The 14432-nt window shown below is 39.6% G+C and overlaps 1 protein-coding gene across 6 annotated transcripts in view; it reads right to left on the reverse strand.

The window, feature by feature from the left end:
* Positions 1 to 1980: 1980 nt before the first annotated feature.
* The window catches only part of LOC114031836 (disks large-associated protein 1), a 411078-nt gene continuing 398626 nt past the window's right edge, over positions 1981 to 14432 (reverse strand). For all 6 annotated transcript variants that reach the window (XM_027846987.1, XM_027846986.1, XM_027846991.1 and 3 more), the window contains 3 exons: positions 12423 to 12514; positions 5360 to 5512; positions 1981 to 2190 (listed from right to left, as the gene is read on the reverse strand). In XM_027846987.1, coding sequence (XP_027702788.1) covers positions 1981 to 2190; positions 5360 to 5512; positions 12423 to 12514 — 455 coding nt within the window. The remainder of the gene's footprint in view (positions 2191 to 5359; positions 5513 to 12422; positions 12515 to 14432) is intronic.

Genomic DNA, 14432 nt, shown 5'->3' on the forward strand with positions numbered 1-14432 from the left:
CCATTATCTCTCTTAATTTCACAAATAAAATTAAATTAGCACCTGGCTATGGTAGGCTATTGATATAGAATTAAAAGAAAAAACCTGCCTCTCTGGTATGGTGAGCATCTTAATAGATGCTTTAGAATGACTTTTGTTTTGCAATGGTAATTACAAATGCTTGAGCCTGTGAGCCGATAGAAAATGCCAAGGATCCATTAGGGTTGCCATAATCTGAATGTTTATACTGCTAAAAGAATAAGGGCATTTTGAGCCAAGTCCAGCTAGATGCAAAGTGCCTGCTGTCCATCATGCCAGCAGATGGGAATCAGTGTTCTATGTCAACAGACTGTATTTCTTTTCAACATTTAAGAATCACAACTTTTTGTTCCCCCTCCTTTTGGATTCTAAACCTTGTGGGTCATATTTCCCACCTCACCACCTGGAAACTTGTCTATTCATGACTTCAAACAAACAATGAAACAACTATTTGTATTGATGCAGCCTTGTCTGTCTTGGAGTGGAAACAGTATTTTATCAGTGTACAACCAGTAGGTCAAAATCCTGATGTTTGAAATCATGGGATAGAATGTATTTACTAGGAAGAAACTTAAAGAGAGAATAAGACCTCTGAAATGTGAACTACTCGGGGCAAAGCAGTCTGAACTGTAGCATACAACTAGCTAATGGTATAACCAAGAACTTTGCTTTGAAAACTGCTATGGTCTTCATTTGAGCATCTCACAAACAGGTGTGTGTGCACGCACATGTGTGTGTTTGTGTGTGTGTGTGTGTGTGTATGTGTGAAAGAGAGAGAGACAGAGAGAGAGAGAGAGAGATCTTAAAATCCCATCAGGATTAAGACATTGACAAATGAACAGAACCAAACTTTTTTTTTCTTCCTTTTTGTTTTAAACCAATATAATCCTTACAATACAACAGGAATCATCACTACATTACAAGTCTAAAAGGTCTTAACACTTGGACAAAGGAAAATCTCATATAATATCTTCAACTGTTCATGCTTTTTTTCTCTCCTTTCCTTTCTCCATTTTATTGCCTTTCAGAATAGATTTTTTTTCTCCCTGGAAGATCGAAATTACAATCTTCTGCTGATTGAAACATTTGAACTAGTAACCGATGAAATTAAAATGAGGCAGTTTATGCAGCTGTGAGTGGTGCAGGTCCCTCTCAGAAGGATGTTTTCTAGCCCAGGCATCATTTAAAGAATTCACTTCTCCCTTCCTCCACTACACAGCTATGTATGACCCCATCCATCCTCCATCCCAGTCCATTCCACCCTTTTCTTTGTGATTCATTATTCTGGTGAGAAGGTATGATTCTGAGGTTCAGAATAAAGTGCTCCATCTGCTTTAAAAAATAATAGCCATTTTTTTTAAAAAAGGGAATCTGAGCCCTAGTTTCTTTCATCTTTAATGAGGAAAACTGTAGAGTCCCAAGGGATCACCCTACAATACTAGATTTCCAAAATACCCTATGGTTTAATATTGCTGTACACTAGGTGACAGACTAGCTTTAGAGAGAACTGAGGACTGTGAATGACTTCAATGGTGCATTTGCTATACAGGTTTTGTTTCCTGTCAAGAAAATAAAGGATTGTATACTTCTGCAGGAGGCATGTTGACAGCATCAGTACATGGGTTAAAAAGCATGATGAGGAATATGGGCAAACTTGTCAGAAAAGCAAGGGGCCAAGGGGCATTATAGGATGTCTCTTGGAAGTGACAACTACAGCACTGGTGGAAGTCATGGGATCCTTAACAGACAATGAGAGAGAGAAAGAGAGAGAGAGAGAAAGAGAGAGAGAGAGAGAGAGACAGACAGACAGACAGAGAGAGAGAGAGAATAAGAGAGAATGAAAGAGATTAAGAGAAAGAGAGAGAGACTGAGAGAGAGAAGGGGAATGGGGATGGGTTACAAATACTGCAGGGTGACTGAACAAGGAAGTGGAATGGGGATTGGTCAAGAGGCCTGGTGCCTTCAGAGCCGGGTCTGGGCCTCAGGGATGTAGATCTCGATGCTCTCGGCGCTCTCGGTGGCCGAGTTCTGGCGGACCGAAGCAGCCCGCTTGGCGGCCATCAGGCGTTTGCGGGCCTCTTGGCGTTGCGAGCTTTCCAGGGAGCGCTCCCGGATCAGCGGCACGTGGCCTTTCGCCGGCTTCTTTGGCACTGGAGGAGGGACCCTTCTCTCCTGATCAAAGCAGAAGGTTCATGACATTACACAGCTTCTCAGAGCAAGCTTGGGAAAAACTGGGATAGGTCAGTAGTTAGAACACACATTTTTTACCTAAGGGTTGTTAGTTCTTAAATCTGCATACTGTATTTTTTTTTTCTTCATTGGACTCTGGCTTTGGTATTCAAAAGATGTATAAAAAAAGAATATTGTCAAGCTTAAGGAAAAGGATAGAGCTGGAATAGCAGAGCTAGTTTTCTCCAAGGTAACGGTGTAGATATTTAAAACACCCTCATGCTGCAAAGGCTGAAGCTCCCAGCACATCTAACCCTTTAGTGTGGTAGCCTCTGGGGAATCCAGACTCTTCCTGGTGCCAGAGACGGGAAAAGGAAGCAGCAGCAGCTTAGGACTCTGCATCAATTACTAAAGGCGAGCTCATTTGTGCAAGTTGGCTCAGTATTCAAAACTCAAGGAAACAATATACCACCACTACCACCCCCCCAAACACCTCTGCCACCCACCTCCCCAAACAAACAGACCAAAAAAAAACCCCAACCCTCCAATAACTCAAAACCAAAAAACCCCAAACAAACAAGCAGTTAGCAAACCCTCGGGAAGAGATTATCAAAGTAAACATCTGTAGTGGTGAATTGTGTTCTCTAGATGTAAAGAATGCCACAGAGACTTGTAACTCTTTTGCACAACACACAGAGACAATACACCATGCAGGATCACCAAAGAGGGAAGGAGGACACTGGAATTTCCGGGACATATTTCATACTGTAGCTGGAAACTAGTGCACTAACGAGTCAAGCCAGCTCCGGTTGGCTGCTGTGGAGGCCTAAGACGGAAATCAGAGGCCTGGAGATGACTGGCGGTCAGAAAGGCATATCCACACATAGGGAAACTTGGGGAAATTGAGCACAGTACTGAATGAGAATGAGTCACACTATTATTATCAGCAACATACTGTAAAACTGGTAGATATTTCCAAAGCTGCTGAGGAAACATACGCTATTTATCATTTTGGCAGGAAAAAGGCACTGGCCAATAAGGAAATGTAGATATCTAAACCAAGATGAACTTTTAGAAAAAGGTGCCTAACTTTCAGCATATAAACTGGTCCAACTCAATGGGTAGACTGGTTTTGTGTGTGACTGCGTTTAAAGTAAAATGCATCCATCTTTTCTTGCCCCCTCACTCCCAAATTCCCCAACTATATGAAAATGGATTCTGAGAATACAGATTATATTATTCTGCACAATACATACTCTATAGGACCATCAATCTAGAACTAGAAAGGACTTTGGATATCATTTAGTCCAACGCTCTCATTTTATAAATGTGGAAACTGAGGCCTCGAAAAGTTAAGTGGCTTTGCCCAAGGTAAAGCTGGGATGATTGAATACTTTCTCTTGTTTGCAACAGTGGTTTCCTTCATCTGATTGGGTAGAGTGCTGAGTTAAACTTATTTACCTCGGGTATCTTCTCTCCGTTTAAGGTGTAGGTTATGTGCCTCAAAGAGGAGAGAATGAGAGAAAAGTGGGTACTATTTCACATGATCGATTTGTGTATTGTATTGTTCTTTAAAAAGTGGACAGGGAACAGAAAAGCTATGATCATAATCAGAGACAGGCTGTTTAATCATCCAGGAATCAAGTCAAATAATTCCCTATGGTACAAATCTCAATAGGTTGTATGATATTTCAGTTCTTCAGAGTGTAACTTCTTTTGGATATATAAATTCCTGGTCCTAGAGTTGACCTTCTTATAAAAGAAATAAATAAGCAGAAAGATCAGCATAAAAATGGACACAGGACCCATTGCTTATATGTTTTAGGAGTATGTAACATGTAAGTGTATATACACACACAGCTGTACTTTGAGGAGTGTCTTCTCATGAATAGATTAAATTTAAGAAATAGTGACCTATATCTCTGCCTTAAAAAAGAAATGAAATAAAATTAAGATTGGGTACAAACAGCCTCCCCTCTTCTTTCCAGGAAAAACTTCACACATGCATCAGTGACATTTCCATGTTTCCCTTTCCAAGACAAGTGTATTGGGGGTGATGGTACTGGTGAGGGGTGAGGATGGGATGGTAGAAGGAGGGAAATTATAATAGCACAATCCTGGTTTTTTTTAGTGGCTACACACTTGGGATGAGTGTTCTTAGGGGTCACATATTAATCCCAAAGGTCACTGCTCTTATGCTTGATAGCAGCAAATTGAACTGAGTTGCTGTTAACAATGAACTGCCCAGAGGATATGCCAGTATTAGGGGTGAGGAAACCTGAAAAATAGCAGGGTCACGAGTGTTACAAGGATATATCCATCAATACATATTCATATGTGAATTGTCAAGGGGGTTGTCTGACCATTGGGCCAGTCCTAGACAAAGCACGGAGAAAAAAGATCAAGACATACTAGTCTAAGAAGGTAGATTTTGTTCACATGTAGGAGACTGATGGGCCCATCACAGCCAGGGTTGAAGATTAAGGTTCAACAATTAAAATGAAAGAATGTGAACCTTTATTTCTATATGACTGCACATGGGAACCCAGTGAACAATACCTCCCAGAAAACAAAACAAAAAACTTTTGAAAATCCAACACTTGAAATATGAAAATGTGGAATTTTCATGGCATATGTTCTTAGACTTGAACAACAATGATTTCTTTATTACCGTGTTTATGAAATGATTACCAAAGTCAGTGATGTTTTCAGTGTTTCCTATTTTTCTCAGTAACACATCTTAGTGTGCAAGGAAGTTAAACTCTTGTTCTCTGTAACCATGCACTGTAGAAAGATGTCATTTATTTTACTTTAAAAATCAATATGTAAGGCAGTTCCTTTTAATGACTGATCTTCTAATATGATTTAACTTAAAGTTTAATTAACAAAAAAAAAGCAAAAACAAAAACTAAAAAAAAAACAAACCCCAAAAAACCACATACCCATTTTCTGATTCACAAAGACAGATTTTCTTTAAAAATATGCCTGAAACATGTTACAGATAATATCCCAGATGATTACTATGTAAACATTGTCATTACAATGAAATTAATCTGATATAAGCTTCATTTCACATTTTAAACGGCAGGACTGTATGCAGAGAGGCCTATTTAGTCTGTCCAGTGTTTGTGCAGGTTTTTAAATGAACCATACAAAATCTACATTGTTCTACCTTCTTGTCAAGAGGATCCATCTGTTTCCAATTATTGGCCTTTAACTGATGAAGTTCATCAAATTTCATACTAATATTTTCAATGGACAACTGCAGCATATCCCAAAACCCTGCTAAGTCCTGGGAGGTTGGCCTTGGATGAGCGTTGGGATTCTGTATAAGAGAAAGAAAAATATTCAAACTTCAGTGGCTGTTAGTGCAAAGAAATTATGAAACTTTTTAAGTCACAGCATTAAAGTGGCACCTCCAAAATGTCTTTTTAAAAAGTCTAAAGTAGAGCAAAATGGTTTTTGGATTTTCCCTTGTACATTTGAAGTCTCAAATATCAAGGCTGTATGTGTGACTCTCCCCTTCATCCCCCATTCCCTGCAGGCTGGATGTTGTTGTTGTTGAGTTGTTTCTTTTTGTGATCCCGCATGGGGGTTGCCTGGAAAGATACTGGAGTGGTTCTTCAGTAGATTAAGGCAAACAGAGGTTTAAATGACTTGTCCAGGGTCACACAGCTAGTAAGTGTCTCAGGCCGCATTTGAACTCAGGTCCTACTGACTCCAGGCCCAGCACTTGATCCATTAAGCTATGTAGCTGCCTCCATAGGTTGGATAAGTCCTACATATTTAAAGTCCCAGAGTGGGCAAGAATAAGATGAATATTCTCCATTTCAATTTCTAAAGATAATATTTAAATGAAAACATTTAACAGCAACAACAACAAAAACTCCATACCCATTTTGGAAGCCACAGGAATATACAAATGCAAAAGTCTCTCAGATACTGTAACTAAGCAATCTAGCTTCAATATTCATTGCAAAGTTTAGAATGCTCACTAACTAGGTTTGTCAAAGTACTGTATTTTGTATTAGCAAATAAGATGTTTTTATTATTCAAGAGCAGAGTTCTATAGTTGTTTTGACTATATTCTTTGGGACTTAATTGGCATAAAACTGGGGTTCTTAAACTTGTTTGTGTTATGGAATCCAATGACAGTCTGGTGAAGTCAACAGACCTGTTCTCAAAATAACACTTTTTTAAAGTATAAAATAAAACACATAGGATTACAAAGGAATTCAATCATATTGAAATAAAATTATTAAAAATATTTCTTAAAATCATATACATCTGTAAATATCTTTTAAAAATTGTGTGTGCATGCACGTTTGTGCATGTGTGTGTGCTATGATTCAGCATATGAAGCAATATGTCCACTCATTAGATAAGGAGCTCACATTTAGAGTACCAATAGTCATCTTAAAGTTTATTTACAGTCTAAAATTATGTGATTTTTAGCATACTCTACCCCTTTCTTACCACTTTGCTATCAACTGTATGGATTGTAAAGAACTGAGGCCCTTTAAATTTTTTTTTGTTTCCAGAGTGATCACGTCCTCCAAAAAAGAGGCCAACCTTTGGTGACGTGCTTTTCTGTAGTTATCTTGGTTGGGCCATGGAAAATAGAGTCGGTCTGTTACAGGGACCATATTTAAATTATTTTCTTGATAGCATAACCAGACTGCACTTACATTCTACGGGTATAGGTTTTTAGAACCCAGGGGGACTTCCAAACCATTATAAGACATCAGAGGAAGCCCTGTGCAGAACTTTTGGGAGAACATGGCAAAGAGATACACAGGATGGGCAGGCATGGATAGATGGAAATCTGCATCATAAGAAGAGAATTCTCAAAGTGATGAGATTATATATCTTTTGGACTAAGTGTGTGTGTGTGTGTGTGTGTAAGCTTCAGGTACCACATAGTATATTTACTAACATTTTCCACATCACAGAGTTAAATGTAGATATATATTCTAAACTCTGCAAATATATTTTAAATTCTGTGAATCCTCAACATGATAAAAATCCTGTCTAATTACAATTGAGTTCAGGTAGTGAAAATTAGTTCTTCAGTCTATATTGAGTTTAAGAACTAAGACTTATAAAAAGTACTTGCCAAATCTGGCTCAGAGAAGGCTAATGACTTTCAAGTAGGTATCTCCATCACTTCACATGATGGGTCATATCCTACTGAGGAAATAAATACTAAACAGTTCCTATTTTGGAGACTGGTAAATCTTCTAGGTAGAGGCCTCAAACCTTCTGTACTATATTTGCAGTCTCCCCATGGTATAGTATACAGCCCTTTGCCCCTTTGTTCAGACTAATAGAACAGTCAAGCCTTTGGGAAGACAAATAAGGATTGAGATGATGGTAAAGAATAACAATTTTAGAGAAGATTCCAACTGCATGGGTGGAAGAAGTTCCTCACTCCATTTAGTATAGGAACTATTCCCTATAGCAGTGAAATCACACATCTGGAAAAAAATACAATACAATATAAAAAAAAATACAATGTGGATTAGTATTAGAAACACATACAGTGACTCTGGAGATTGAGATTATTTTTTAAATCAAGTGCTACAGGCCATATCTGGCCTGCTCCCTGTTTCTGTATGGCCTATAAGCTAAGAATGTTTTTTTTTAAAAAAATATTTTGAAATACAATAAAATTTTATTTAGAAATATGAAAATCATTGTAGCTCATAGGTAGTCAAATTGTAGTTTTCTGACAGACCACTAACACCACCATTTGCTCTTGTCTTTGCTTTAGTGGTTCCCAAAAGCCCATGTACCACTACAACTCCCACTCACCCAAAGGGTTCAGTATATATTTTATTCCCACCTCCCTACCCTCAGATATCTTGTAAAGGACTTGGGAGGAATCTTTCATAGACAAGAAAACTGGTAACAAAAAAAGTATGTAAGCAACTTGACTACAGTAATTGAGTTAGGATGTTACCTGGTATCCAGTCAAATAAAATCCTTTAATCCAACTAATATTTGGAAAATGAAGGTGGAGAAGAAGAAGGAGAAACTGATTTTGGTAGGGAAAAGGAATTTTTACAGGCAATTCTCATTCTTCAAGATCTAATCATTTAGTCTGTGCTTTTAGAAGTATAAAGGACAGCATAAATGTAAAGTATCACTATTATTATTCTCCTCCTCAGGATAAGAGGTCAGAGAGGGCTGAAAGCCTTTTTCTTTCCGGGTTCCCAGATCTGACCCACTTTATAATCAACAAACATTATGGGCAAGGTATCATGCTCATTACCATGTACAGGTCAGTGTAACAGGAAATGAGAGTCACTACCCTCGAGGAACATGTAGTTTACTGGAGAGAGAGATTTGAAATGTATACAGATAAGGCGGAGGAAAGGAAACGTCCAGAAAAATTGCTCTGTGAAAGTCTGAGCAGAGAGAGAATACTTAAAACAAGGAAGAACGAGGAAGGCTTCATGAAAGATTTCACCCGACCTTGGGCTACAGGAAGAGCCATGGCTTCCAGGAAGGCAGAAACTGCAAAGAGGCAAATTGAGGCCTGAAATCAGGCTAATCTAACAATTAGAGCTGTCCAAAAGTGAAACGTATTGCCTCAGGAGGCAGTCCATTTCCTTTGCTGGATGTATTCACACAGAGGCTTGGGTGACCACTTGTCAAGTAAGTTATAAGTGGGTATTCATTTTCTGGTAGGGGGTTGACCTAAATGGTCACTGAGGCCTTCTCTAATTTCAAAATTCTGGTTTTTTTTGTGAAATAATAGCTCCCTGTGTTATTTTTAACAGTGTTGATTTGAAAAAACTCATGATAACACTTTGACAAACTCTTCCAAATTCATAGGATTATAGATTTAAATCTGAAAGAAACCTTAGAGTATGACCCTAGCCCAACCCCCTCATTTTTACCAAATTGAGAACTGAGGCTTAAAGACAATTAAATGACTTTCCTCAAAGTCATGTAGGAGAAATAGCAGGACTGGGAATTAATTTCTCTTTATGTAGTGAAGTGAATCAAGCACTGGGCCTAGAGTCAGAAAGCCCTGAAGGAAGAGAAGAATTCCGGAAAGCGAAGATTAAGAAAGACTGCCTTCCAGGCATATGAGAACAGCCTGGACAAATGCATGGACAGTAAGAAGAGGCAGGTCAAATTCAGGAATAGCAAATAGTTCAGCTTGACAGGAATGGTGAACTATGTCCTCTCTAGACCACAGATGGTTCAATACTGCCTCATTTTAGGAAGCACAATGACAAAATGATGTGTATCCAGAGAAGGGCAAACCAAATTGTTAAGAGACTCGAGGCCATGCCCTCCAAGGCACTGAAGGAACTGAATGTGGTTAGCCTTAAGAAGAGAAGAATTAGGAGGATGGGTGGCATTCTTCAGGAGCTGTAGGACTAGAAGGAGGATTAACTATTCTGCTTGGCACTTGGAAGCAGAAATAGGACTGAAGTGTTAAGATGAAGAGAGAAAGATTTAACCTCCATGTCAAAAAAGCTTCCTAATCATTAAGAGCTTTCCAAAATTAGAATGAACTGCTTGGTGTTTGAGCAAAGGCTTAGATGAGCAAGCATGAGTGAGACTAGATGGTCTCTGAGAGAATCTTTTTAACTCGGTGATTCTGAGATTTTGCATAAAGAGGAACAAAGTGACCTAAAGCTAGGAAGATACATGGGAGCCTTAGTTAAGTCCCTATGAGGCGGGTAGAGATAATGAACTTTATCCCATGTGCATTAGTGAGCCACTAAAGTTTTTGAGGTGAGGAGTGGCAGAGTCAAACCTGTGCCTGAAGGAAGATTATTTTGATAGCTGTGTGACTGACAAGGGGCAAAGATAGAGGCAGGGAGAACAGTTGGGACCCTACTACAATAATCTAGGCTAGAGGGGTTGAGGTGCTGAGGTCGATGGTGGTGGCATGTGTGGAAAGGTGCCAAATGTGAGAGACATTGTAGTAGTAGAATCAATAGGACTTTACAAATGATCAGTAACAGCGGGGAGGGTGTGGAGGTAAGGATGGAGTGTTGAGCCTGGCTAGCTAGGAGCCATCAAAAGAGGTAAGGAAGCTAGGAGGAGACAGGTTAGTGAACCTGGGTGCATGTTTGTAAATTCTGAGTTTGGTATACTAGTAGGAATATGGAAATGTTCCACAGGACATTCAGGCCTGGAGCATAGAAGAGAGATTAGGGTTGGGTACACAGAAAGGTTAATGCAGCTTTTCTGTACAATACAAAAATCTGAAGGTCATGACAAGGAGAGGACATGTGGGGTCCAGGCAAGCTAACTGAGCAAACATAAACCCCCTTTATTACTGTTTTTTGTTTTGTTTTGTGTTAGTTCCTACTTATCTACCTCTTGCTGCTACTCTTGGCCAAGTCATTGGGGCTTCCAATCCCCACTAAAATGGATAAAGGAGAAGAAAAAGGAATTGAAACTCAGTCTGTCACCTGGTAGGACTATCACCAAAGACTCTCCCACCAGCCCTCAAATATTTTCCCCACCAGCCCATGTCCAGTCAGCTGAAAGTCCTAGCATTAGCAGCCTTCTTTAAGAGATTATTTAGAAATTCTGACTCAGCAGGGTTATAGATTAACGAACTCCCTTACTAGCAGAGATTTGATTAAACCCATTATTTCCTATTGTGGAAAAGCTCAAAAGAGGATCCCCCTTCTCTTCCCTGCAAAGGGACAAGGAGCAGAGGAGCTTTGCCTGGGACCTGGGGGAGAAGAGGTGAACTGGTCCCTTCAGAATGAGGGGAGATGCCAAAAGGAGGCAGGGACGTAAAGAAGGGAAGGACAAGGGCATAAATACAAACTTTCCCGTGTTTACACTTTTGCCCAGAACAAAACCTTATTAGCAGTTTCGTTAACCCAGTTAGCAGTTTATTTCCTTGTTGGCAGTTTTTGTGAAAGTTTGGTATGGGAGGATGAAACTCTTTGTTTTGTCACTGGGCAGATTTCAATAATCCACGTTTTCCTCATCACCAGATAATAGTGCGGGCTGTGTAATATCAATTTTCTTCTTTTCTATACATACTTTCTTTTTTATCTACTTTGTCCAGCTTTTCAGAACTGTCCAAATAAATTTGAGGAAGTTATTCTTGTATGAATTTGCTTGCAGAAAGAGGAACAGTTGCTAAAGACAGTAGCTTATATCATTCGTCACTTAAGGGTTTACGCATTTTCCTCCCCACATTCCCTGAGGAAGATAGTATAATTATTATTATCCTTATTTTTAAGGAGGCATATAACATGGCAGATAAAGGAATGTTGTTAGAGTAGAGAAGACCTGGTCCAGTCTTGCTTCTGACGCAAGCCCACTGCATTCTATAATTCTGGAATTCTAGGATGACAATGCATATTAACTGTGTCACCACAAGCATGTCACTTAACATCTGCCTCCCAGGCAACTTTCCATGGTATAAGTTATAGATGAATGCCTGATCTGCCTTGGTGGAGGGAATTTCCACACCAGTCTTGCTCTTCTCTGGTGAAATGACAAGTCTGGGCCCACCCTTCCCATTTCTATTTTACAAATGGGGAAACTGAGGTGCTGAATGGTAACTTGACTCACCTTTGATTATAACTAGTAAGGTCAGAAGAAGAATGCAAAGCTAAGATCTCTCTGACTCTAAGTTGAGAACTTGTTCCATTACATTTTCTTCTGAAGGATAGATGTGAGGCAGTGCTTTACCATACCTTTTTGGGCCAAAACTTTGGGTGGACCATTCTTGTGGTTCAAGGGAATATTTATATTACATAATTAATCTCTGAGCTCTGAAATGCACCGAATAGTACACAGACATTGGGGTAAGCCCGAATGACTTTAAAGGAATATTCACTGTTTTAAACATCTGTGTCAAACTCTCCCAAGTACAAATAACAAGGGGAGAGAGAGAATGGCATTGTTTGAAGTGGGCAAAACTGTGAATGAATTGTGTCTCCATCACTCCTTTCTAGGCTTCCTTGCCTGCTTTTAGCATCATTGCTCTTTTCCCAAGGGACCAGGCCACTTTCTCTTATATTTGAAATACTCCAATGATAGTTGAACGAAAGCCAATGGAAAATCTTTAGCAATGAAAGGCAAGAAGGAAGGATCAACACAAAATTCTTTATTCCAGGTAGGAAACTTCAGAAATGACTTTCAACTTAATCCAGAGTCAGAGGGAGCTTGATTCTGCACTGAATCTCTCCCCAGCAGTGCCAGCCCTGTAATAATAGCTACAAGGGAGGATTACATACCAGGTTTTCTTCACACAGTTCTCTGAACTGGTAGAATTTCTGGGCCATGAGAAGTTGGGCACTGCCTACTGCGGTCCGGATTTTCCCTAGAACTGAAAAGAGAGTAAACATACAACAGTCATTATAGGTTAGGCTTCACAGCAGAGATTTAGTCTGGTGAACCAAAGACGAAGTTATACTATGATCAACAGAAAGAAACTACAACTTAGAGAAACACCCCCTCACACGCATACCCACATGCCCCCATCTCCACAATACAACTGGAGTATGCTGTTTGGTTTCAATTACAAAGATATTCCTTGTTTTCATGCTAAAGAAAACATGAGAAAGACACAGTCCCTATCATACATATGTGTTTCTTGAGGGAAAAGAGCTTTTCCATCCTCAAGGTTAGCAAAAAAAGATGGAGCATATATATATATATATATATATATATATATATATATATATATGTGTGTGTGTGTGTGTGTGTGTATATATGTATATATACATATATATGTAATTTTACTATAGGACTAGATTAAAAGTATTTATTACTGTATCTAACAAAATTCTGCTGGAACAACAAAAATAGTGCCTCTTACCACTCACCAGGACCCCTCCATGTCCTTCAGGCTATTTCCCAGACTCAGATAGCAGTTTTGTCAGGAAACAGCATGCAAGAAGCTTTTTAAAATGGCCTACACTATCAACCCTCCACTCTAACACCAGGCACATATCAGTTCTGGTGTTAAAATGAGATGTCTGCTTTTCCATGTGCTGGGTGGAAAATATTAATCTTTTATGCCATCCCAAAGTCTGAGCATCTGAACAGTCAGTCAGTCAGGCAGTCAACAAGCATTTATTAAGTTCAAGCTAAAGTCACGCTCAGGCACTGGGATGAGCTGATCTGAGAGCCTCCTGGTATGGTTCACTTTGTTTCTGAGGCCCTGACAGGGTTACTATGGAATAGCTGCTTTTGCTGGTGTCCAGTCACTAGGCCATTTAGAACACATCCCAACTGCCAGGAAGGAAGGGGAAAAGCCACACGCCTTCCTCCTTCCCAACCCAAACATAAAACTTAAAAAAAGAAGAAAGATTGGGGGTGGGGGTGGGGAAAGAACATGTTAGAACATTTTGAGAAATGCACTCCTAATTCGAAGTGAGGGTATTTACATGAGAATTTAAGGTATGTTTTATGAATTTATAGAGATGGGAGTCAGGGTACAGGGTTACCTTTTTCTTTATGATATACTATATGATGCAACTACTGTCATCACCTCTTAACCAGTCTCCAGTTTACATTACCCTCACTAATTCCTCCTTCGCACTGCTCTGATTATATTATCCCCCTACTCACAAACTCTGAATGACTCCTCATTACCTACCTACTGAATAAATTACAAATCTTTTTTTTTTCTAGTGAGGCAATCAGGGTTGAGTGACTTGCCCAAGGTCACACAGCTAGTACGTGTCAAGTGTTTGGTCTGAGGCCGAATTTGAACTCAGGTCCTCCTGACTTCAGGGCCGGTGCTCTATCTACTGTGCCACCTAGCTGCCCCATACAAATCTTTTTGTCTTGACTTTTGAAGCCCTCCATAAATTTTGTTCCAACTTGCTAGTTTAACCTTATCACATTCTATCTCTTTTCATTTACTGTCTATTGATATTCACCCACCCCAGCCTTCTCCATCCTTTCCAGTCCCATCTTGGTACTTTTGCCCTTTCTCTGATGTAGCTAGGTGGCTTAGTGGATAGAGGGCCAAATCTGGAGTTCAAATGAGGCCCCTGACACTTACTGGCTGTGTGACCTTGGGTGAGTCACTTCACCTCTGTTTGCTTCTGTTTCTTCACTAGTAAAATGGGGATAATAACAGTACCTATCTCCCAGAGTTGTGAAGATTAAATGAGATAATATTTGTAAAGCACTTAGCACAGTGCCTGGCACATTGTAGATGGGCTTCATAAATGTTTTTCCCTTCTCTTCCCCTTCTGTTCCACATTCTGGAATGTTCTGTCCCTTCAATCTCT

Source organism: Vombatus ursinus, unplaced genomic scaffold (genome assembly GCF_900497805.2).
Source record: "Vombatus ursinus unplaced genomic scaffold, bare-nosed wombat genome assembly UNPS02015255.1, whole genome shotgun sequence".
NCBI classification, from domain to species: domain Eukaryota; kingdom Metazoa; phylum Chordata; class Mammalia; order Diprotodontia; family Vombatidae; genus Vombatus; species Vombatus ursinus.